At 36.1% G+C, this 26750-nt stretch overlaps 1 protein-coding gene across 1 annotated transcript in view; it reads left to right on the forward strand.

The window, feature by feature from the left end:
• Positions 1-26750, forward strand: part of PDZD8 (PDZ domain containing 8) — a 78758-nt gene that overhangs the window by 18099 nt on the left and 33909 nt on the right. The window contains exons 2-3 of the mRNA XM_032878876.1: positions 6533-6658; positions 25102-25204. Of these exons, the coding sequence (XP_032734767.1) occupies positions 6533-6658; positions 25102-25204 (229 nt within the window). The remainder of the gene's footprint in view (positions 1-6532; positions 6659-25101; positions 25205-26750) is intronic.

The raw sequence follows: 26750 nt of genomic DNA on the forward strand, positions 1-26750 counted from the left end.
TTTAACAGCTTTTAAGAGGCACTGATTAAGAACACAGATTTGGGAGCCTGACTGCTTAGTTTCTTACTTTGGCTACACTGCTTACTAACTGTATAACCTTGAGCAAGCTGCTTAACTTCTGCATCTCCATTTCCTCATCTACAAAATGGGAATTATGGTATTCATCACATAGACTTGTAATAATTAATAAATATCATGCTCTTTATACAATAAGGACTTGGTAAAGTTAGCTTTGCTAATTAATTATGGTGTATTGCTTGACAGTGTTGTATTGCAGTTCTTGATTTAACAATTTCAGACATTGTCTATTGATTAACTTCTTCCCGAGGTAGGTAAGGATTTAGCTAGGTGAAGCCCTCTCTTACCTTCCCTCTACCTTCTCCTAATCCAGGTTTTTTATTTTTTTTTAATGAATTTTATTTATTTATTTATTTGACAAGAGAGAGCCCAGGTAGGGGAAGTATCAGGGAGAGGGAGAAACAGGCTCCTTGTTGAGTGGGGAACCCGATGCGGGGCTCAATCCCAGGACCTAGTCATGACCGGAGCCGAAGGCAGACATTTAACTGACTGAGCCACCCAGGCACCCCTCCTAAGCTAGTTATATCATTGTTTTCAATACATAAACTGAACTACGTACTTATTTCTATATAACTGATGACATTTATGTTCTGTTCAGAGTTGTCTTCCTTGACTAGTCTGTGTGTTTACATTGTTACTCTGTTTAATTTTTCTTTATTGCAGAGCTACCTAATATGCAGGTTTATGTTTCCTTCTCTATATTCTAATGTAAAAATCTTTGTGCCATTCAAAGAAGTATGTCCCTAAAACTAAGTTTGAATTCTTTATTTTTTACCTAATTGCCTTAGCCAAATTTTCAAGATTTAAACAAAAAATTAACCTCTCCTCTCATTCCTTCTGCCTCTCTTGTCCATTCCCCTTATTTCCTAGAGATCTTCTTGGAGCCTTCTTCACCTGTTCCAGACCAGACTTCTCTCTTGGCTTGGCACATACCTGTCTTCGGAGTGTAGGATGTCCTTGCTTTCTGGACTTGGATCCACTGTTTTCTGGATCATTTTCTTCTTTCTTGCTTTATGCCCTCACTTTGCTGGCATTTATTTTCATGCAACTTTGTAATAAAGGATGCAGTCTCCAGCAGTCTCTTTTCTTCTGAACTTGTTTCCTTATCTGTGTGAAATGAAGAAACAGTTTGCAGCTGTGCTTCACCATGTTGCTTTATGGATCAAGAACAATAATATATGTGAGACTGTGAGTGTCCTTGCTGGGTACCTTCAGGCCAGGTTTAGTGCATTATTCCTGCAGAAAACTGGGTGGCAATCAAACCAATCTCAGGAACTATAGACCAGGCTCAGGAGTTACATTTGAGTTCAGTTGTGGACTGAATTGTGTCCCCCAAAATTCCTGTGTTGAAGCCCTAACCCTCAGTGTAATGGTGTTTGAGGTAGGGCCTTTCATGAGGTAATTAAAGTTAAGTGAGGTCATAAGGTTGGAGCCTTAATTCAGTAGGACCAGTGTCCTTATAAGAAGAGGAAGAAACATCGGGAGTGTATGTACAGAGAGTAAAAGCCATGAGAGGACACAGCGAGAAGGTGCCTGTCTGCAAGCAGAGGAGACCTTACCAGAAACCAAACCTCCTGGTACCTTAACCTGGTACCTTGGACTTTTCCACCTCCAGAACGATGAGAAAATAAATTTCTATTTTTTAAGCCACACAGTTTGTGATACTCTGTTTCAGCAGCCCTAGCAGACTAATACAAGTTCCAGTTTTGGCTTCAGTATATAGTATTTGTGAGACCTCTAAGACCTAATTAGACCTCAGAATGCCCAGTTTTGGGGTGGTTGTAAGGATTAAGTGAGCAAATAAGTGGCTTTTAGTGATCTGGTAACTGTTTAATAAATCTTTGTTTTTTGTAAGCCTTAAAAGGGGCTAGAAGTTATTTTATCCTTTTTTTCTTATTTAATCAGATAATTCTAACCAAACATTTATATACCAAAGCTACAAAAAGAAATTCTTTCTGGGTAAATTCTTTCTGGGTTGGGATTTTTCTTTACAGTTTTATTCAGGTATAATTCATATTCCATAAAATTCACCTGTTGAAAGCTTACAATTCAGTGATTTTTAGTATATTCACAGATACTCACCTCAAAAATAAAACCCCCTATCCTTCAGCTATTCTCTTCCTAACCCTCATATCACTCCAACCGTGAGTACTAATGTACTTTCTGTCCCTATAGATTCTCTATTCTGGATTTTCATATGAATGGAATCATAGAATTTGTGGCTTTAGGGCTTACTGGCAGCCCCTATTATTTCTTTTACTATTTGTTCTGCTCCTCTCCCTCCCCTCCCCTCCCTTCCCCTCCCTCCCCTCTTCCCTCCCTTTGGCATTCCCATTATGTGTGTGTTGGTGTACTTATGATCTCCCACATTTCTCTAAGGGTTAGTTCATTTTTCTTTATACTTTTTCCTCCTTGTTCTTTGGCTTGCATAACCTCTGTTGCTCTATCTTCAAATTCACTAGGTCTTTTCTTCTGCCAGCTCATGTTTATGGTTGAGAGCCCTTTGGGTAAATTTATTTCAGTTGTTAGTTTTCAGCTCTGGAATTCCCACTTTCTTTATTTTAATATACATATAATTCCTATATTTTTATTGATATTCTCTATTTGATATGACATTGGCGTAACACCTCCCTTTACCTCTTTAATCATGGTATTAAAATTTTTTGTGAACATATTTGTGATGGCTATTTTGAATCTTTTTCTGTTAAATCCAACACCTGGTCATTTTCACTGGCAGTTTTGTTTTGCCTGTTTTCTGCTTTATGGGTCAGAAGGAAATCTGCTTTCCTGATTCTTTGCATTTTTCACAATTTTTGTTGGAAATTAAATACTTTAGATAATATTATAGCAACTTTGAGCGCTGGTTCTCCCTCAGGCTTTATTATTTATTTGTTTTTTAGTGCTTGCCTGGGTTATTTTAGTGAAGTCTACCCTACACCCCCATTGTGCCTATTGTTTTCACCAGTACCCTTGGGCATATATTGTTCTACCATCTAATCCAGTCAAATTATGGCTTCTTTGAAGGAATAATTTCTGAGGTCTGTATTTGATACTTGTTCTGACCCCTGGAGACATCACCCAGCTGTCTTATTTCCTGTAAACTAGGCAGGCTTTATTATAAGCTATATCTTCATTAAATCCATGAATCTCCTTCCAGTTGCCTGACATCACAACCTTCATTGTTCTTAAGAGCACACTTAGGTTTGAGCTTCTTAGTTCCTTTGGGAAGAGATCAGGAGCTATTTTATTTTTTACAGTGTGCCTTTCCGTTTACAGCCCCCTTAGCAAATATTTTGAGCCAGGGCTCTGGAGATGGGAGTGGGAACAGTGGCAAGCTTCTCTGTGACACCCCCACTCTAGAAACAGGTGTGAGGTGGGGGAGGGGGTGGCAGCAGCCTGAGGTAATTTAGGCTTGCCTCTCTTGACATAGACCCATTGCATCATGAGCCAGAGCAAAATGATCAGGGTGCTGTGCCCAAGGTGAAACCTCCCTTCCACAGATGGGGGCAGGGTCAAGGAAGGGATCTCCCATCCCTTGACTATACCTGCCTGGAATTCAGCCTCAGTACTAGGTAGCAGAAGGCCGAATGAGGAACACTGCTGCACTTGCTCTTGGGAAGTCTTAGGCACTGAGACTCCCTTCGCCTGGGAGCTGGGGGTGAGTCCGCCTGTCTTGGCTGCAGCAGTTTACAGTGAATCTCTTCCTTGCTGAGCTCGTTGGAGGGAGCGATCTTGGTGTAGGCACCGAATTCTTACCAAATCTTTGTAGAGTTTCTTGAATATAAGTTCCTTCCTTTGCTGTTTACCCTTAGGGACATTTCAGAAGCTTTATGTGTTTTCTTTCTGGCTTTGTTTTTATTTTAATAATTTCCACCAGTTTTATTGAAGGGGGTTCCGTGGAGCTCTCTCATTTCAGAAGTTGATCTTTCTGGGTTGGATTTCTAAGGCTTCTGGATGAGGAAGTACAAGTAGCTTGTTCAGGGAACTTGAATGAGAAAACAGTGACATTTTTAATATTGATATTATTGATAGGTTAACAGGAGAAAAGGTTCGTGAATTCTGAGGAAGGATAATGTGGTAGGATAGGGAAGTAAAAGGAAGGGGTAGCCTGCCTTATTGTTTAGATTTCTCTATGGTTTTGGGATACTTAAAGCCTTGGACTTAAAAGTTTTGAAAAGCAAAGTATCCTTAGAGAATGTGAATATGTGGATTTTATTTAGTAGCTTGGTGAACAAATAGCTTTATCTCAGTGTGTTATTATTAAATGGAATTCAGTTTTGTGATTTTAGTGTACTTTTGTGCATAAACACTTTTAGCAAACGCTGCTAGCGGCATTAATAAATCAAGTTAGACTTAATTCCAAAGAACCTTGAACTCACACACCTGTGGGAAATGTTTTTATTGAATTTTAAGTTTATATATAACAAGAAAAGTTGATTCATAGAGAAGCTATGATTTAGCTGGATTGTTATATTCAAAGTTGGCTGTATATAGTATAGTGATCTTTGTAATGTTTTATGAGTGACATTGATGTGTTCTATAGGAGCCATAAGACGTGTGTGTTACAAGCACTCAATTACAATAATGTAGTAATAATGGATTTAGTTCCCAATTTTTTTCCTTTTAAAAATTTGGTGCCAGTTTCAATCAAATTACTTCAAATGCAAATTCAGGAATTGAGAAGGACTTTCTGCCTTCCCCCTAATTCAGAGGCAGGATAAAAGCACTGAACATTTGTTTATATACCTACTTATCTTTCCCTAAAGTTTTTCCTTTGATCCTGTTGATTAGGAAACTGTAAAACAGTATTTCTCCCCGCTATCAATATCTTTCAGTATAAACTATAGTAAGCTATTAATATATTCTAAATGTTTATTTCATTTTTAGTGTTGGATTTTTATAAATCAGCTCAACACATACTTGAGTCCTGATTGTGTGCATGAGGGTTACAAACAGTGTAAGTCACATTTGAGATTTCAAGGCATAAATGCACAGCAATTTAAATGACTACAAAATAAAGAAGAGTGAAAGCAGTGTGTGCTCTGACCTAAAGCCGATTATAGAAAGCGTTTAGGATTTGGCTAGGCTTTGAGAAGTTGGGAAAACATTCAGTTAGTTCAAAAGGCCTGAAAGCAGGAATGTGCATATCTTCAGAGTACATGAGGTGACTACACTTTCTAGATAGGAAGGTTTCTTTTTTTTTCTTTTTAAGATTTTATTTATTTATTTGAGAGAGAGATCACAAGTAGGCAGAGAGGCAGGCAGGGAGAGGGGCAGGGGAAGCAGGCTCCCTGTTGAGAGAGAGACCCATGCGGGGCTTGATCCTAGAACCCTGAGACCGTGACCCGAGCCTAAGGCAGAGGCTTAACCTACTGAGCCACCCAGGCGCCCCAGGAAGGTTTCATAAGGAAAAATGCCATTAGAAAGATTAATCGTGGTGGACATTGGATGTGAAACCAAAAACTTTGACGGTCTCTTATTGTGTGTGGTTGGTGAGAAGCCATTGAAGCTGCCATGTCTGGTGACCGTGTGTAAGGTAAATTGAAAATTATAGGCTCCCCACCCCTGAGCCCAATTTTCTCTTCATTTTCTTTGTCCTTTGCTTTAATGAAGGAGTATGGATTATATTTCAAATTTCAAATTAAAGTTTTTAAAGCCTATAGTTCATGACTCAACACAAGCGTCTCCATGAAACCCAGAGTATTAAAGAAACAGCACATATAGGCCTGAATTATTCATAGGTAACTGAAGTGTTTGGGCTTTGATGGAGTCAGACTAGCTTGAATTCTGGTTTTGCCACCCACTGTGTAACATTGAACAAATCCTTTAACTTAGGGAACTCACTATTCTCATCTGGAAAGGGAAGCTAATTCTGTCATCCTCCCAGGTTTGTGAGCATTAGATGAGAGAAAGCTTGGAAAGCTCTTAGCACACTGCCTGGCAAATAGCAGGCAATTCTGATGAATACCTTTGCCACCATTAGTTGTTGTTATTAATCATTATCATGTACAAATTACTGTGAATTATATTGTTTCCAGGAACACGATATTCTGAATTTTGATCTTACACTGTAGAAACACTCTTGCCTTCTGGTCCAGAAAGAATCACTGTCCTGTCCCACCCAAGTTTCAGGGCCTAATGGTGGTCTTTTGATTTTCTTTTTGTTTTTTATAAGTGTCCTGCCTTGTCAGTGAGGGGATGCCAAAAAAAAAACAAAAAACAAACAAAAAAAAAAACACAACAAAAACAAAAAAAAACACAGGAGGGCTGGGTGCCATAGAGGAGATACCATCCACTGCCAGTTGTAGGGGAGTATGTATGATAGGCTTTGGATTTTTAAAGCTCATGCAGTATTAGGTTTTTGTTTTATGTTTCAGGTAGGTTTTGTTACTACTGCTCTTTAAACTGTGGTGTTCATTGTCCAAAAATTTAGACTTATCTTTACTTTTCTCAGGTTTAAGCCGTTTTTTCCATTCCAAACTTCGCAAGGATTTGAAGAAGATGAAGAAGAGCAAATCCATATACAACAATGGGCACTTACTGAAGGCCGCCTTAAAGTTACATTGTTAGAATGTAGCAGGTATGTTCTTTGTTTCCTCATTGCTACATTATGGGGGAAAAGTGCAGTGAAAATATATTTAAGTATGTTTGTGTTTGTTCCCCCTTTGTGTTAATTTATTACATATGATCTGTAAATCTTTAATCACAGATTTCATAAAATTTGTCCTTTCCAGGACAAGTATAAAATATAAACCATATTTTAGAAAGCATTCTAATGGAGAGGATCGTTTGTTCCTCAGTAATTTCCAAACTTGTTAGATGCTTTATGTTCTTTTGGCATATTTCTAATTTACTAACCATTGGAGAGCTGTTTATAGTATAATATTTTTGAGACTTGTATGTGATAATTGGAAATACCAATTAGAAATATTTAGAAACTTCTGTGATTCTTAAAATTTTAGAGCTGAAAGGGATCTCAGAAATAATCTTGCCCAGCCTACTTATTTTACTTTGCCTGCCCTATAGCCTAAACAGTGTTCATTATCTTGCTTAAACTACTTACTGCACTAGCCTCCTTACTTTTCAAATACTAGTTAACAATATAATCACCAGAACTAACTTTTTAAAATGCAAACCTTCTTGTCACTTTCCTGTTTACTTTAATGGCTTCCCTGTTACTAGAATATAGACCCAAATCCTTGCTGTTGCCTGCATGCAACTCTTGCCTCTCTGGCTTCTTTGTCCTCTCAACCCCTCACTCAGAGTGCCTCAGCGACATGAGCTTTCCGAAAGGAAGATGTTGGCAAACTTTCTCTCTCAAGGGCCAGAGATAGTAAATATTTTAGGCTTTATGATTCACACAGTCTCTGTTGCTCGGCCATATAGTATAAAAGCAGTCATAGACAGTACATGGTATGGCTGTGTACCCATAAAACTGTACATAGGAATTTCATAATTTTTGTGTGTCATAAAATATTCTTTAAATTTTTTTCAATCATTTAAAAATGTAAAAATCTTTGGTAGTTTATAGGCTATGCAAGAACAAGCAGGGGGCTGGATGTGGCCCGTGGACCAGAGTTCACTATTCCCTGCCTTAGATATTTTACCATACTAAGCTTCTTGTCTTGACTCCCCACTGTTTTCCAGGCTGCAGGTCCTACCCCATTTTCTGCTCCTTGAAACCAGACTTCCTTGATCCACTTCAGTAGCTGCCTCTTTAATGCGTCTCCTGATTATTTCAAGTATACTGTCCTTGTGCTACATTTCTATGACTCTTGCTTGTACCACTTATTTGGTTCTTATCACTTCTATTTTTATTTCCAGCCCATAATAAAAACAAGTGCCTGGGTACACAGTTATATGTTGTACCTAATATATTTGTGTCCTTGCTAATAGGTTAATTTTAAGCATACTAATAGTGTGCTAAAGATTTTTTTGTTTTGTCTTGTAGTGATTCAGTATTGTACATCATCATGTCAGAAAGACTGAAAAGGAATTCTTTTGGCAAAGAAAGATTAAATATGCTGTAGATTTTGTAAAAGGGACTGTAGTGTACAGTAAAATGACATATATAGTAAAAACACAGCTCTACACAAGTCTGAATTTGAATTGGCTAAAGCTAATATGGTATGTAAGCATGAGTATTAAATATCTAATTATAATTAGGGTTTGTCATATTAACATTAGGAAGGACATTTTTCAAGTGATCTGTGTCTAAGGAATTTTGACCTCAAGTTTCTTTTTTTCTTCCGTTAATTTTCTTGTAGATTCACAATCATACCATTGGATTATCTTTTCCAAAATAGTCATAGCAACTTTTAAATATTAGAAGGGCAATTTGGACAAAATTTCTTAACTCTCCTGTATCTACCTAGTCATCTACCCTTTCCCAAACCTTCAAAGATAGCCTTGAAGGAGATTTATTATTCATTTATTCAGCATACATTTATTTACTATGATGTAGATGATGTGTAATAAAGAGGTAATGTGCTAGGAATTTTTATTTATTTCTATTTATTTAATTTTTAAAGATTTTATTCATTTGAGAGAGAGAGAGAGCACAAGCAGGGGGAGAGGCAGAGGGAGGAGAAGCAGACTCCTTGCTAAGGTGGGAGCCTGACATGGGGCTCGATCCCAGGACCCGGAGATCATGACCTGAGCTGAAGGCAGACACTTAACCATCTGAACCACCCAGGTGCCCCCCCTCTGCTTTTTTTTTTTTTTTTTAAGATTTTATTTATTCATTTGAGAGTGTGCTAGGGATTTTTTTTATAAATATTTTTTTATTATTATTATTTATTTGACAGAGAGAGAGAGATCACAAGTAGGCAGCGAGGCAGGCAGAGAGAGAGAGGGGAGGAAGCAGGCTCCCTGCAGAGCAGAGAGCCCGATGCAGGGCTTGATCCCATGACCCTGGGATCATGACCTGAGCCGAAGGCAGAGGCTTTAACCCACTGAGCCACCCAGGCGCCCCTGTGCTAGGGATTTTTAAAAACTAGTTCTTTTGCCTTAATGTTGCTGGTAAGGTTATAGATTGATTATATGTCTGTTGGTTGTGGCTATTTAACTATAGCTATTGTTGTCACCTTTGTTTACCATTCTTTTGCTTTATCTGAGATATTGCTTGCTTAAAGCTTTGCTATCAGCCTTGAGCCAAAGAGCTCATGAAGGCACTGAGCAAGTGTAGTCAGGCATTATTTAGGTCGTGTTGGATTGAGATAGATGGTACAAAGAAAAGCATGACGGTGTGTGTTTGTATCTTACTTTGTTTTAATGAAGAACTGTGTAATGAGTCTCTGAAAGAACACACGAGAAACCAGTAAAAATTCTTACAGGGTGTAGGAGAGGGAACTGGATTGATGATGGACTGGGGGTGAAGGTGAGAGTCAAACTTTTCACTATAAACTTCTGTCTTGTTTGATTTTTGCTACTGTATCACTGGTCAAAAGATTAAAAAGTAATGACCACTATTTCTAGGGATTTGATACAGAAAGCATGGACAGTAGTTCTTAAGTCTCTCACATTTCTCAAAGTTGAAGGGGAAAGCAGGTACGATATTCTGTTCGTAAGTTCCTCTTGTAAACTTGGGTTTTATTGCCATCACCTTCCCCCCAAGTGACAGCTTAATCTTGGGAGGAAGCAGACTACCTAAGTTTTCCAGTAACTATTCTTGTAAACCCAGCCATGTAAAGTTACCTAGTATTGTCGTGCTTTGTTACTGTCACACAATTTAAGGATTACTTAAAATTGCTTATGAAGGAAAGAATAAATTACTGTTTTCTACTCATCTCTGCCCTTTTTGTCTTCGAATTGAATTCTAAACATTCTTTTCATATTCTTCTCATTAAAATCTTACTTACAGAAGCGCCTGGGTGGCTCAGTCAGTTGGGCATCTGCCTTCAGCTCAGGTCATGATCCCAGGGTCCTGGAATCAAGCCCCACACTGGGCTCCCTGCTCTGTGGGGAGCCTGCTTCTCCCTCTCCCTCTGCCTGCCACTCCCCCTGTGCTCTCTTTCTCTGTCAAATAAATCAATAAAGTCTTTTAAAAAATAAACAAATAAAAGAACAGATTGACTTACCACACCTTAAAAAAAAATCATATTTACATTGTTTTTCTTCTAAACTTTGTTCTTAATATAAAAAGTAGAACTCTCAGGACAGATAGAGTCCAAATTTCTATTATTTAAACTAAAAAGGACATGTTATTATAATCTAAGCATTTATATTTAAGTAATTTTTCCTGCTCCTGAATGTACTGATCTTGTGTGATATATTGTAAACTAAAGCAGAAGGAAAGTGACACTGTAAGGAAAGTGGAAGAAAAAATAAGTGCCCTCTTTTCGGAGTGAGGACAAAAAAAAAGAGCTTATCATTTCAGTTTTGGAAACTTAAAGGTTTAAGACTCTTGAGATATTTGTTACCATGACTACTTCATTTAGTGATACGAAAAGGTTTGCGGCAAATAGAATAAAATTATTGAATGATCAAATTTTTAAGAGAACATAAACATTTTTTTAAAGATTTATTTATGGGGCGCCTGGGTGGCTCAGTGGGTTAAGCCTCTGCCTTCGGCTCAGGTCATGATCTCAGGTCCTGAGATCAAGCCCCGCATCAGGCTCTGTTCAGCAGGGAGCCTGCTTCCCCCTCTCTCCACCGGCTGCTCTGCCTACTTGTGATCTCTCTCTCTGTCAAATAAATAAGTAAAATCTTTAAAATAAATAAATGAATAAAATAAAGATTTATTTATATTTTAGAGAAGGGAGAGCATGTGCTTAGGGGAGGGACAGAGGGAGAGAATCTTCAAGCGGACTCCGAGTAAAGTACAAAGCTCAGTCTTGGGGTTTGATTCCATGACCCATGAGATCGTGACCTGATGTTCAACCCACTGAGCCACCTAGGTGCCCCAAGAACATAAACATTTAAAGCTAAAAAATTTCTGTGGACCATATGTATGTGGATAAATTTATTTTGAATTAGCATGCTGTCATGAGAAAAGTTTCCTGGGTTTTTAGCATTTAGACATACATACTCACATTTCTCCAGGTGAAAAGAGACCTACATGTTCAAGTTATTATAACAGCATATGTATCATTTAGCATTGTTAATAGTTTTAGGTTAACTTTCTTAGAAATGCTTATTTCTTAGTCATGTAGAACTTGACCTTGAATTGGTAAAAATAATGGAAATTTAGTAATTTTTTTCCCAAATCCATAAAACAGAACATCAAACTCATTATCCCCAGACAACCATAGTTCTCTGTGAGGATTTCTTTTTCTTTCTTAAGCTTTTTAATTTGAAGTAATGACTGTGTTTGAGGACTTTTTTTTTTTTTTAACTTTATTTTAGTATAGTTTCATACTTAGAGTCTGCCTGAAGATTTTTGTCAAACTTACCTGTTGTAAGGCTTTAAAATGCATTTTGCCAATGAGGAAACAAATCAGAAGTATCCAAGAAAATACTGAAGTTATGGAAATAATGAAGTGGAAATAATACTGGCATTTGAGTTAGAAAGTGCTGTGTTCATATCCTAGCCATGTGCCATGTGTATGTCCTTAGACAAGTTGTGCATCTCTAGAATAGGCAAGGATGCTTGCCGCCTTGTTGGTAATTGTGATCAGAGATAGGTACATAACCCCTCAGTGCCTGCTGCATACCAAGCCTTCGATAGGGTTGCCTCTTTTTTTTTTTTTAAAGATTTTTATTTATTTATTACTTTGAGAACGATTGCACAAGCTACAGGGTGGATAGGAACAGAGGGAGAGGGACAGGCAGACTCTGCTGAGCGAGGAGCGCAATGCAGGGCTTGATCCCACAACCCTGAGGTCATGACCTGAGCTGAAATCAAGAATGACGTGCTCATCTGACTGGGCCACCCAGGAGCCCCAGTAGTTTCTATTATTATGCCTTAATATAATTATAGTATTTATCAAGAAGAAAACAAATCTTTAAACAAAAGTATATTTGGTTGTGAGAACTGGAATTTTTTTTAAGATTTTATTTATTTGAGAGAAAGCACAAGTTGGCAGAGGGAGAGGGAGAAGCAGACTCCCTGCTGAGCTGGGATCCCGATGCAGGACTTGATCCCAGGACCCTGAGATGATGACCCAAGCTGAAAGTAGACACTTAACTGACGGACCCACCCAGGTGCCCCCTGGTATTTGAATTTTATTACTTTTAGAAGGGTCTCAAAATGTAAAGGGAAGTTATTTTCTGATTATCTGAAATATAGTTTTGAATTTCCCAGTTACAATCTTGGCAGCAATAACAGAAATTTCCTTGTAAAAATTGGTTTTAACAGTTTGTTAAATTTTTTTTTAAAAAGTCATTCTGGATTTTTTTGCGTGAACTAAAACTGATTTTTTTAATTATAGATGAACTCAGTTGCTGTATTCATAGCACTGCTATTAGAAGACTAAATTATTTCACGTTTGTGCTATAATCACATTTTAAGATTATTTTTAGATTTACAATTTACGTCATAAATTATATTCCATCTTAGAAGATTTGAGGTATTTTGCAGAGAAAATATATGCCCATTTACAGTTAAATAGAAGATAAATTACATAAAAAATAACCATATAGAGAAGAAAAGATCAATTTTCTGGCAGCAAAGGAAACTTGATGGGTTACTTAGCTCTTATTTTCTGGTATACTGTACATATTCTTCAGGGGAAAAGAAATTCTGGCACCAAATTCTAGATGGGATTTGTCATATACATCTTTATGTTAAAAGACATTGATGTAATAGATACATTTTCTTTTCTTTGGTTTATTTTATCAACCAGTTACATATTAAACAAACTAAGATTGTAGTTGGTAAAGGCAAAGCCTATGAAATTTTATTGTTTGAGAATTCTACTCCAAAGCAGTATATTTAGGATAGCCTGTCCTAATTAGAGATAGGAGATTCTAATTAAGGTCAGTTCTTCACTGAGTCAAACTGTTCTAAAGTCTGTGTTTTGTCAGTAGTTTCTTTTAAGTATTTTGTTTTACTGGGTTCCAAAAATACATTATTTAAAAATTTTTCAGATGTTAACACGAAGATGGAAAACCACAGAAGCTGACGTTCTGTTCTATAACCAGGAGTCTTCCCTTATTTCCCAATTATCTGTTACCAGCATGGATTCCTTTTTTTTTTTTTTTTCCTTTATTCTCCTTAACTATTTTGATGCCTAAGTTTTCCTAAATTTGGCCTCCAAGAGCTTCTTCAAACTGGCTCCTTAATGCTGCATTTGACATAAACTTGTCTTTTTTCTCTTTTTTTGATTTTTTTTTAAAGGTCTTTACCACTTTGTGGTATAACAGCTGTTCTAGGATCATTTTGTATCTTATCTGTCACAGTCCTAGAATCAACTTTTTTTTTTCCAAAAAGCCTTAGTTCCTTTTAATAGAAAATAATACTAAAAATCAAGGTCTGGGTGTTGGGTGTATCTGTTTCTACTCATATATAATCATAGGCCCCGTTAGTGGACAGTTAGCAAGTACATACATGTGTAGACACTTACAGGTATATGATGTATATAACACATACATATTTTAGAAATCATGAATTGACCCAATTTTTCCAATTACAGTTCATTCTCATAGGGTTGTTTCTTCTTTCATATTTTTGTCCCTTGAACCCTGACTCCCAGTAACATCACCAATTTACTCATTTGCTTAATCCCATAATACCTCTCAGATAGTTCCAGAATTGCTTTGTCTATATAAGTAGAGAAAACATACTTATGAAAAAAAATTCAGGATTTATTCTCAGTTCTCGCCTAATCTACCCAAGATTAAGGGTATATGGTCAAGTACTATAGTCATGAATTAGAGTAATTCTCCCCTTAAGTGTCTTATGTTATTCATTTGAAATATAGCTGGGTTTATTTTTTTCTGTTTGGTTTCAGTGTCCCACCCTCCCACCCCTGCCTTTCCATCCTTATTGATTCTTATTTTAATATGTGGGGCATTAACATACTTCCAAAACTATACAAAAACTTATATAGACAGTCCTTACTCCACATGGAAGTATGTTAACCAAAACCCTGCATATCAGAACAATGCAAAGCAGGGACAGAGTTCTCATATGTTGTAACTCAAACCAAGGACTGCCTGTACAGTCATTCAGATCTCCTTCATCTTTACTGATTCTTTTAGTCTAGTTCTGTCTATTACTGATGAAAGTGTGTTTGAATCTTCAAGCATGACTATGAATTTATCTCTTTTTTGTAGTTTTGTTATTAGGTGCATAATTGTTCTTGATATACTGACCCTTTTGCCTTTACAAAGGGTCCTTTTTTGTTTCATAATACTTTTTGTCTTAATATTTATTTTGTTTAAATTGGTAAAGCTGTTATAGTTTTCTTATGTTTATTGTTTATTTTTTTATTGTTTGTATGGTTTCTGTTTTTTTTCTACAGGTTTTTACTTTCAGTCTTTTTGTGTTTTTATGTTTAGATATAAATTTTTTTTTTAAGGATTTTATTTATTTGACAGAGATCACAAGTAGTCAGAGAGGAAGGCAGAGAGAGAGAGAGAGGAGGAAGCAGGTTTCCTGCTAAGCAGAGAGCCCAATGTGGGGCTCGATCCCAGGACCCTGGGATCACGACCTGAGCCAAAGGCAGAGGCTTTAACCCACTGAGCCACCCAGGCGCCCCATAAACGGTTCTTTTTTGTGTAGTCTAACAATCTCTGCCTTTTCATCAGTGTGTTTAGTTCATTTATATTTAATGTAATGATTAAGTTATATTTAGGTCTGTCATTTTGCCATTTATTTTTTGTCTTATTTGTTTGGTTCAATTTGGTTTTTTGCTCCTCTGTCCCTTCTCTCTGTTCTTCCTATTTTGTAAATCAAATATTTTTAGAATTTAGACTTGACACAGACCTTCAATTTGTAAAAAGTATCTTCAATATCTCTGAAACACGATAAAGTGAAGCACAATAAAAGGAGATATGTCTGTATTCAGGGAGACAGCTTCAAGGTGACAGTTTGATAGAAGGAATTAATCCTTTAATAGCACTATGTCCATATTATATACCAAAATGTGGAGAAGCCTGTTAACATGGATTTTGAAATTCATTTATAGGACAAGCTGGTTTAGAAGTTACAATTTCTACCTTGCATTGGTTTGTGAATCCTTCATTTAGGTTATAGTAATGTTTGATTGCATTCACTTGGTAACTTTTTTCTCTAATGGTAACTTTAAAAAAAAATTTTTTTTTCTGAAGCAAAGAAGGCTAAATCTTAACCTTTTTTTCTCCCGGAGTAGTTGATAAATGGATGTTGTTATATTATCTGTACTTACTTTAGTGTTTGATATTTTATCTTTTTTTAAAAGGGCAAACATCTAGCAAAATTTGAAGATACTTGGGAGCATGATTCTGCAAATACTTACATTGTTATTAATAGCATTTATTATCTGCAATATATAATAAGTAGTAGGCACTTTACATTAATTATTTCCAGCTCTCAGAATATCTTTACAAAATTAGTATTATTATATCTATTTTATAGATGATGAACTGATATCTATTACTTGCCCAACATGCCCTATCTAGAATTTGAACCTAGGTTTTTCTGACTCCAAAATCCCACATTCTGTTATCTTTATATCCTTTAAAAAAAAAATTATCAAGGAAAAATCTAGTCCTAAAATATTTCATTTTATGTTAGAAATATATAAAATTTGGAAATTTTTTACCTATTTGAGGACAGGTCATTATTTTTTAAATGTTACTTGGGAAAGATCTTGTGAGCTAATAATGAAGTATCGTTTAGATGAAGGCCAAAATCTTTCCTTCATGGAAATTAGCTCAAATATGAGACATTTAAATTTGTATGAATGATGCTGAAAAATGGGAGGAATTACTTGGAATTGTTGTTGAATATTACCCCTTCAGGTTTTAAAGCTATATACATCTATAACAATAAAGGTCTGTAACTCGGAATTTGATGATCTGAATCAGATCATCTGAATGATCTGAATTCCTATAGAGATCTTGAGACTACACCTGTATTTATTAGCTGCTGCAGTTCCTCTCGGGGAAAAAAAAAAAAGTTATTTTCTTAGTTTCTATACATTTCTCTAGGCTATAGTTAAATAACCCTCCCTATAATTAGGTTACTTTTGACTAGAAGCAGATTTTTCAGAAGATTGCAAATTTGGAATTCATCTGTCCTTGGTTTCTCTTTTCGTCCCCTATCTCCTCTTCCCTAAAGTTACTGTGTTGGAAAAGAGTATTGTTTATTTTGCAGTTGCATATATCCACTGCTATTTTATATAGCAAAACAACTGTTTAATTCCTCTGATTTCTGAATTGTAAATGAATTTAAGAAAATTAAATAGTAATTAGCTGACATAGAACCAAAGCTGTGTTTTAAAATGCCAAATTCCAAAATTCTTTAAATGTGATGTTAGTAAGCTATTTACTTATATATGATACCTATCACAAAAGTAAAGTGAACTATAAAATGAATTGTGGCCACAACATAGAATTCAGAAGAATGTTATATCTTTTAATTTTCCCTCTCTTTATACCATTATGCCAGAACTGTCAATCAGTACTACTAGGGTTTTTTATTTGTAGGTAGGATTGATGATAGTAACCAAAAGATAAATACCTTTTTCCCCCTCTTTTTCTGTCAAATGTTCTTGAATTCATTCATCTCAATTTATGTAACCTAGACCTTCATTCACTAGCCATGTGATCTTGGGTAAATTACCCAAGCTCTCTGTGCCTCAATTTTTAAATCTGTAAATTAGGGTAATAATAATACCTATCACATACAGTAATTGTAAAAATTAAGTGAGATAATAAACGTAGATGCTCTTAGAACTGCCCCCACAGTAACTGTTAGCTGCTACCACTGCTCCCAGTTTTTCTGTCACTACTACCATCACTTTGTGTAAATAGTGTGGTGAATACAGAAAAGTGGGAAGTCCAGTGCCTGTGCTCTAAAACTTAGAATGTAGTTGGGGCTAACAGACAAAAACAGATGTATATAAAAAAGCCAGCTATACAAGGCTGTCTGGTTTGAAATGAGACTGAGAGAATAAATATTATAGAAATTTAGGGCAAGGAAAAAATATTTTGGAGTTGAAGCTGATGTGGAAAACCTCATGGATATGAGGTACATCTTCCAAGACAGGCAGAAGGAAGGCAGATTTTAGAAAAAAGCCAATAAGATAGTGTAGGTGATTCCATTATTATTATTTAACATAGCACTAGAAGTCTTTAGCATTAGTAATCAGACAACAACAACAAAAAAAGAAAAGGCATCCAAATCTGCAAGGAAGAGTCAGACTTTATTCACAGATGACATGATACTCTATGTAGAGAACCCAAAAGATTACACACACACAAAAATTCTAGAATTAATACATGAATTCATCAGTCATAGGATATAAAATCAATATATGCAAATCTGTTGCATTTCTATTCACCAGTAATGAAGCAGAAAAAGAAATCAAAGAATCGATCCCATTTACAATTGCAACCAAAAACAATGAGAAACCTAGGCATAAACCTAACCAGAGAGGTAAAAGATGTGTACTCTGAAAACTATAAAACACTTATGAAAGAAATTGAAGAAGACACAAAAAAATGGGAAAACGTGCTGATGGATTGGAAGAACATCTACACTACCCAAAGAGGTCTACACATTTAATGCCACCCCTATCAAAATACCACCAGCATTTTCACAGAGCTAGAACAAACAATCCTAAAATTTGTTTGGAACCACAAAAGACCCTGAATAGCCAAAGCAGTCCTGAAAAAGAAAAGCAGACTGGAGGCATCAGCAATTCCAGACTTCACGCCAGCTGTGTAACAGGCTAGAGTCATCCAGCATTTTGTACTGGCAAAAACCAGATGCATAGATCAGTGGAATAGAACAGAAAACCCAGAAATGAACCCACAACCCTATGGTCAACTAATCTTCACAAAGCAGGAAAGAATAGCCAGTGGGAAAAAAAAAAAAAAGACAGTCTCTTCAACTGGTGTCGGGATAACTGGACAGCAACGTGCAGAAGAGCGAAACTAGACCATTTTCTTATACCATACCCAAAATTAAATTCAAAGTGGATAAAAGACCTAAATGTGAGACAGGAATCCATCAAAATCCTTGAGGAGAACATAGGCAAGAACCTTTCAGCCTTGGCTGTAACATCTTACAAGACACATCTCTGGAGGCAAGGGAAACAAAAGCAAAAATGAACTGTTAGGACTTCACCAAGATAAAAAGCTTCTGCACATCAAAGGAAACAATCAACTAAAAGGCATTCTGTGAAATGGGAGAAGATATTTACAAATGACCTGATAAGGGATAATATCCAAAATCTATAAAGAATGTATCAAACTCAACACCCAAGAAACAAAAATAGTCCAATTAGGAAATGGGCAGAAGACGTGAATAGACATTTTTTAAAAGAAAACATCCAAATGGCTAACAGACACATGAAAAGGTGCTCAGCATCACTCATCATCAGGGAAATACAAATCAAAACCACAATGAGCTACAACCTCACACCTGTCAGAATGGCTAAAATTAACAACACAGACAACAACAGTTGCTGACTATGGAGAGAGGCCAAATATCCATCACCTAATGAATGGAAAAGGAAAATGTGAGATAGATAGATAGATAGATAGATAGCAGTATTACTCAGCCATCAAAAAAAATTGAAATCTTGCCATTTGCAATGACATGGATGGAGCTAGAGTATATTATGCTAAGCAAAATATGTCAGAGAAAGACAAATACCATGTGATTTCCCTCATGTGAAATTTAAGGAACAAAACAGATGAACATTTGGAAGGGGGGAAAAAGAGGGAAGGAACCCATAAAAGATTCAGGATTCATAACTATAGAGAACAACTGAGGGTTGTTGGAGGGAGGAGGGTGAGGGATGTACATGGGTGACGGGCATTAAAGAGAGTACTTGTTAACGATGAGCACTGGGTGCTATCAATGAGCACTGGATGAATCACTAAATTCTCCTGAAACCAGTATTATACTATACGTTAAATAGCTAGAATTTAAATAAAAGTTTAAAACAAAAACAAAATAAAATCATGTAGGTGACTGGGGAAAAAGCCAGTAAGGCAAAAGTGAAAATTTGTATTTTCAGGGACCTGTCTGAGTGAAATTTAGATATTTATGTGAAAAATCAGGGCCAAATTTGCTAGCAGAAGACGTCCAAGGTAGTTATCCTTTAATCAGAGGGAACTTACCAAAGGTATCTTGAAGGTGACATTAAGAACCACTTGTTTTAAGAAGTTTGCTATTTATAAAGTAGATTGGACAGAGAGAAAGGTTAAAGCCCCAGAGCCTAATTAAGAGGTGGTACAGGGTAAAGGTGAAGAGGTAAGTGCTTATAAGGTATGGATCAGGGGGCGACCGGGTGGCTCAGTCGTTAAGCATCTGTCTTTGGCTCAGGTCATGATCCCAGGGTCCTGGGATCAAGCCCCGCATCAGGCTCCCTGGTCAGTGGGGGGCCTGCTTCTCCCTTTCCCACTCCCCCTGCTTGTTCCCTCTCTCACTGTCACATAAATAAAATAAGATCTTAAAAAAACTGATATGGATCAGTAGGGACAGAAAGAAAGGACAAACAGAATAAATAGGACAGGGTTTCCTGAGTGGCTGAATAGTGGATGGGTATAGGTGGGGGGCAGATGACAGACTGTTAAAGATTTGAGTTGAATAAAATTATGGTAAAATTGACTTTGATTTGATCATCAAGTATTGATTGTTTTCCTAGGTATTGGAAGTTACAAAGACCAAGACACAGCTACTGCCTTTCAGGACTAGTGGGAGAAATAGAGGTATTTTTTGAGGGTGATAAATGTGATTTTATGTATCTTTAGTAGTAGGATATGGCTAGAGTTCCCTGTACAAGTGTCTGTAAACTTGGGATTTTAGAAGCAAAGCAGAAGAGAGGTGCAGGGTGGCTTAGTCAGTTGAGCTTCTGGCTCTTGTTTTCAGCTCAGGTCATGGTCTTGGGGTCATGAGATCAAGCCCCAAGTTGGGCTCTGCGCTCAGCGTGGAGTCTGCTTCGGATTCTCTCTCTCTCTCCCTCTGCCCATCCTCCCACTCACATGTGCGCTTTCTCTTTCTCTCTCTTTTTCTCTCTCTCTCTCTCAAATCTTTAAAAAAAAGAAGAAGAAGAAAAGAAGTAAAGCAGGAAAAAGACAAGGACTAGACATTAGGTTTGGTCTTTGTCATAGACAAGAGAGTTGAGTTCTGAGTTAGGATGGTTTTGGAGGGAAGGGAGAGGGTAGTATAGGCCCTAAGCATGTATAGGAGGAGGTCAGTCACATTTGATTCTTCTCACAGCCAGTGAGTTGATATTTGACTCCCTACAGGTGCAGGACTCCCTTCAAATTAATCATTTTAAAAAAAAAAGAATTTTTATTTTTCTTTTCTGGTGTAAATTGAGATTCTAATAGAGGGGCACATTGAGAATTACTTTCCTTTCTTAGTGGTTTGGTCTTGAGTCATATAAATTCTCTTTCTTGATAGGTGGTGGTTGTGTTTATGTTTAACATGAGGTTCCAATATATTTTGGCCTTTAAAAAAGTTAACCTTTTGAACTTGGAAAGAACTTTCATAGAACTAATAATATCTCTTTCAGGAGACAGGGATCTAAAGGCAATTTCCTTTGTCATTTTGTTCAGCGGTATGTACTCTTCCCCCTTTCAAAGTAGTAAAAAAATTCTGTACTGTTTCTTGCTTATTCAGCATATATTGAGTGTTCATTTGACTCAAAATATGTATTAGCCAGTGATTGTAACTGTGTATTTCTGGTGTTTATATAATCTGAATGTAAAGCCTTTGTTTAACTCAGCATTGAATTTTAAGTGGCATAGGGATGTAAGATGAAAATTGATTCTTCTTTTAAAGGTTCTGCCTAACCTAAAGCAGATGCTTTCTAAATGTACCTGACTAGCTGGTACTTGTGTTTCTGGTAGGAAATTCTTCCTGGCATTTCTTCAGAAATCTGCATGTTTTTCTAAATCTCAAGAGGTACCAGTCAAGAAGTCAAGAAAGTGGGGGGAAATGTTACATAATTCTTCTGTGAGAATTAAAGCTTAACATTCAGCATAGTCATTATTGGGTGAAGGAATCCACCGATTACACATCAAGAGCAAGCACAGGAAACACTGACATAGGAAGTATGTCCTGAGGACCAGGCATGAAGTTTATAGAGGGGAGCAGTCATGGTCTGAGCAGTCAGTCTTGGGTATGGGTTTTTTGTTTTTGTTTTTGTTTTTAAGATTTTATTTATTTATTTGACAGAGATCACAAGCAGGCTGAGAGGCAGACAGAGAGGGGGCTCCCGGTTGAGCAGAGAGCCAGATGCAGGGCTCGATCCCAGGACCCTGAGATTATGACCTGAGCTGAAGGCAGAGACTTAACCCACTGAGACACCCAGGCGCCCCTTGGGTATAGCTTTTGCCCTATCTGCTAATGGGGAGTTATTCTTGCAAACAAAATAAATATTAATAAATTTACATACATAGTACACTTTATACAAACCCTAGTAAATGACGCTTTTTTTTTTTTCAAGAAATAAATTTTCTAAGCAAAGTAAATCATTAAATTGGCAGTATGACACATGCTTCTATGTTGCGTTGTTAACTTTTCTGAGAGAAGCTAAAGTTACTTTGTTGGAGTACTAATAATGTTTGCTGGCTTTTTCTAGTATTTGAATATTCACTATAGGCTACAATTCTTTGTAATAAGTGCTTTAGTGGAAGAAATATAAAGAGAAGATTTGAATGTTGTGGGATACTCTGACATAGAGTCATAAATTGATCTAAAATCGGAATTAATAAAAGCAGTATCTATTTCAATGGTAAAACCAAATTCTGGACAATCAAGCAAAATACCTTCATTATTAAAAAGAAGAAATAAAGTTATCTTAAGCAATATGAACCCTAACATCCAATCTGGAGGTGTTTTGGGAAATACTTTTAACAGTTGGACCAACCAGTTGTTAGCAATGCAGAATTAAAGCTTTCTCTGTCTGGGGTCAGGTTTATCAGGGTAACTTTAAAATTTCTCTGTTTAGAATAACTATTAAATGTTAAATATATATGTGGCGTTTCAGTATTTTAAATGATTTTCATTTGGAATTTATTTTGTTTCAGGGTACCCTTTTAATGTTTTCTGTTATCAAATGCCAGATAAAAATCACAGTCACGTTTTACTGAAATATGAATCTTGTTACAATATATTGATTCATAGTTATGATAAACCAAGTATTATCATATCTTTTTGTAACAAACGTTAAAGTGTTTCAAAGTTTTAGTGTAACCCTAATAATCATTACTGTTGATTGTCATGATATCATGCATTATTCTTTTTTTTAATCAGCTTAATTGAGGTAAATTCACATACCATACAATTCATCTGTGTAAAGTGTATAATTCATTATGTTTTAGTACATTCACAAGGTTGTACAACCATCATCACAATCTATTTTTAAATTTTTGTCCCTCCTAAAGAAACCCCATACCCATTAGCAGTCAATCCCTATTCCCCCAGTTTTCCTCCCCAGCCATGAGAACCATTAATACTTTCTGTCTCTATAAATTTGCTTACTCCAAACCTTTTATATAAATGTGGATTCATAAGTATGTGGTCTTTTGTGACTGGCTTCTTTCATTTAGTATGATTTTGAGGTTCATTCATATTGTAGCATATATCATTAATTCATTTCTTCTTATTGCTCAGTAATATCCCATCGTATGAATATGCCTCACTTTATTTCCCTCTTCATCAGATAATGGGCTTATGGGTTTTTCACATTTTGGCTATTAAGAATAATGCTGCTGTGAACATGGATGTTAAGTTTTGCATGAATGTACACTTCCATTTCTCTTGGTTATATACCAGGAATGGATGTGCTGCATCATATATTAACTTTTTTAAGGAACTGCCAAACTATTTTTTCAAAGTGGCTGTACCATTTTACTTCCCTCTAGCAAGGTACAAGTATTTGTTTCTCTACATCCTCTCCAGTACTTGTCTCCTTGTTTGATTAGCCATCTAGTGAGTGTGAAGTGGCATCTCATTGTGGTTTTGACTTTCATTTCCCTCATGGTTAATGACGTTGAGCCTGTTTTCATGTGCTTATTGGATATTTGCATATCTTCTATGGAGAAATGTCCAATTTTAAATTGAGTTCCTTATGAGATACCTAACTCGCATATATTTTCTCCCATTCTGTGAATTCTTTTCACTTACTCGATGATGTCCTTTGAAGCACAAAAATTTTAATGTTCTTGTAGTCCCATTAATTTTTTTCCCCCTTCGGTACTTGTACATTTGCTTTCCGTTTTTAAACCATTGCCTAAGTCAAGGTCACAAAGATTCTCTTACATTTAGGTCTGTGACTCATTTTGAGTTAATCATTGTTAAGTTTTGTGTTATTCTTTTTAAGAAAAAAAAACATTAAAATGGTGTTATAAAAGTATGACAGAAGTGTTATGGTTTCAGGGAAGGATTCTGATAAACGTGCTTTCTCATTCCTAAATCCTGAAGATTAATATATTTTGGGAATTGAGGAGCATTAGTTAGTGCCTACCCTTCTGTGCATGATAGTAAAGGCTTGTAGGTAGTTTACTCTTTTGAACAGATGGTGGCAGCAGAGCTTTGATGAATGAAAATTCTCATTTTTCTAAACAGTATTTTATAATTATGAATCTTAACTTTTTGGCAGTTAGGCTGTTAAGCACTAAGTTTAAATTTACTTTTAAGATTAAAAACTATCTAAATTTAGAGTTGTTTTTGTCTTCATTTTGCCATGAGTTTATTTAGGTTTTTAGTTGATGAAGCCAGTTTGTGAAGTATGGACATGATTTGCTAGCAGTCTCCAACCTTGGGACACGGTTTTCTCATATTACTCTAATATGTTTTATTTACCTTTTTTTTTTTTTTAGATTTTATTTATTTATTTGACAGAGATCACAAGTAGGCAGAGAGAGGAGGAAGCAGGCTTCCCACTGAGCAGAGAGTCCGATGCGGGGCTCGATCCCAGGACTCTGGGATCATGACCTGAGCCGCAGGCAGAGGCCTTAACCCACTGAGCCACCAGGCGCCGCTTTTTTTTTTTTTTTTTTTTAATCTCACTTTTACCCCCATGATCTTTGTGTGGACATAAAATAACAGAGAAGTAGTCAAAATGTTGATTAACGCTAAAGCTATTCTCAAACTTAGTCCTGAAATACATTGGAGGACTTGTGTTCTGATTTAGAAGACAAGTAATTTGGAAGCTAGACATGTGGGTAATATTTTTTTCCTTCAATAATAAAACTGCTTACATCATCTCAAGATTGGGCCTGAGATTTCCTTTTTAGTTCTGAATATTAAACAGTAAAATTAGGTGATGCAGGTATTCCTTGACAATTGTTTCCAGGATAATAGAAATAGCAAACACTTGTGGAGCACTTAGGGTCTGCCAGGTGCTGTACTAAATGCTGTGTATGCATTTGCCTTCTTTTGTTCTCATAACAGCTCTAAGTGGTATTATTTTTGCCCTGAATTTTTCAGAGAAAGAGATGGGTTTTGAGAAATTAATTTGCCTAACTTCACACTATTAGATGGAGAAGTGTGTGGGTATGTTCATAAGTAACTATATTGTACTGTCTTAAGTGTGTGTTTTTATAGGGGTGGTATGGTACTATGTGTATCACTCTGCAACTAATTTTTTAAATTCAACAGTCTCATTCAAAGATCTGTAACTTTTGCTACTATCTATAGATGTCTGGTCAGTTTGTTTACCTCATGAATACATACTACTTTCTGCTTGATTTCGCTGGGAAGAAACAGTTTGTCCTGGAATTTCACCTAATTTTGGCTTTACTTCACTTTTCCACTAGAGGGTGTATTAAGTGTTTGACGTAATTTTTTTTTCTGTTTCCAAAATTATAAATAGTAATGGAGTAGTTTGTTATTTCTTGGTATTATAATCAGAATAATTTTATTGTGTATAACTGGTGTAATAGTCTCCCTGTTTTATTTTTATACTGCAGGTTACTCATTTTTGGATCCTATGACAGAGAGGCAAATATTCATTGTACACTCGAGTTGAGCAGTGGTGTTTGGGAAGAAAAACAAAGGAGTTCTATTAAGACGGTACAGTAGATTTGCATAGTTTTACATCTTTCTAAAGTTTTGCATTCTATAAACGTACCTTTAATGTTTCTATATATATAGAGTTATTTTTATTCATGTACAAACAATTGTGAACAGCTCTTATTTGTCTTAATGCAGCACAATAGTGAAAAAATGAATCTCATAAAACTGTGGTGTTCAGATCACTTGCTTGCATTAGAAACCTTTTCTAATTTTCCTTCTAGAGCTTTAAAGTTATTTCACAGGGATGGAATTAGAAAGAATTCTAAACACCTTAGAGAGCAAGAAAATTTAGAGCCTTCTTTCATTTGGTAGATGTTTTATGAGTGCTTATCTTATACTAGGTGCTGTGTTAGATTCAGGAAACAGTCCAAAAAAAGAAAAGACCCTGATTTTATGGTGTTAGCATGGAGTAGAGGTTTAGCATGAGGGTTAAAAGAAGAGAGAACTGAAATACATGTTACAGGATGGAAATAGGAAAGGACAATAAATGGGTAAACCAAAGAAGTGAAGGAGGTAATTTCCAGAGATTGACAGATACCATGAAAAAAATAGGATTATGATAGAACAGATTCTTCAGAGCTGGTGATAATAAGGAAAACCTCTAAAGAGATGACACTGGAGTGCAGGATACCCCAGTGAGAATTTCAGATAAATAGTGAATAATTTTGTTTGTTTCAAGTATTTACCTAATTTTTATATGCTAAGTCTGACGACTGTTCACTGAAGACAAGGCCTGAATAGTGAAGAGGAGCAAGCCGCATGGACTCTGGGGAAATGAGGCGGTGGAAGGCATTTCCAGCAAAGGCAGCAGCGGATGTGTGAGGGCGTGTGAGTTTGAGGAACGAAAAAGAAGGCTAGTACGGCTAGAGCATGATATGAGAGCTAGAGAGTCACGCTTAATCTTGTAAGGGGTTTGAATTTCATTATTTGTGGTGGGAGAGTTTTAAGACATGATCTTGTGTACATTTTGCAGTAAATGTTCTACTTGTATAGACAAAGGATTATAGGAAGACAAGAGTAAACCTAGAGAGAGGTTGGTTAGGAGGCATTTAGGGGCATTGTTGGTTACTGTAACTAGGTGGTAGCTGAGGAGGTAGAAAAAAGAATGGATTTGGGCTATGCTTTTGGTGTATGAAGGACTTAGAGTTCTGGTTTCTTTTTTTCCTTTTTTTTTTTTAGTGTATTTTTTTCTTTTTAATGTAATGGTTTCTTTTTTGATAAGAAGGAAGGAAACAAACAGTCACCTAAATTGCAAGACTGAAAAAACTGTAAAGACTTTTAAAATATTTTAAATGCTAGAATTAAACAAAAATAGTGCTTTGTTCTCAACATGTTTTAATTGGATTTGGTTGGATTCTTTTGAGCCCTTAAATGAATAAAAATTGTCACTAGTTATTGGTTAATTTGTTTCCAAAATGAGTTGGTAGTTTCTGAATATTCTGAATAAAAGTTTTAATCGTAATTATTATGTGCTTCTTGTGTTTTGCATAAATCTAGTAGTCTATTAAAGATTTAGAGCATTTATCAAAATTATCTACAGAAT

The sequence above is a fragment of the Lontra canadensis genome, unplaced genomic scaffold, assembly GCF_010015895.1.
Source record: "Lontra canadensis isolate GAN:19392208 unplaced genomic scaffold, GSC_riverotter_1.0 scaffold3, whole genome shotgun sequence".
Taxonomy (NCBI): Eukaryota; Metazoa; Chordata; class Mammalia; order Carnivora; family Mustelidae; genus Lontra; species Lontra canadensis.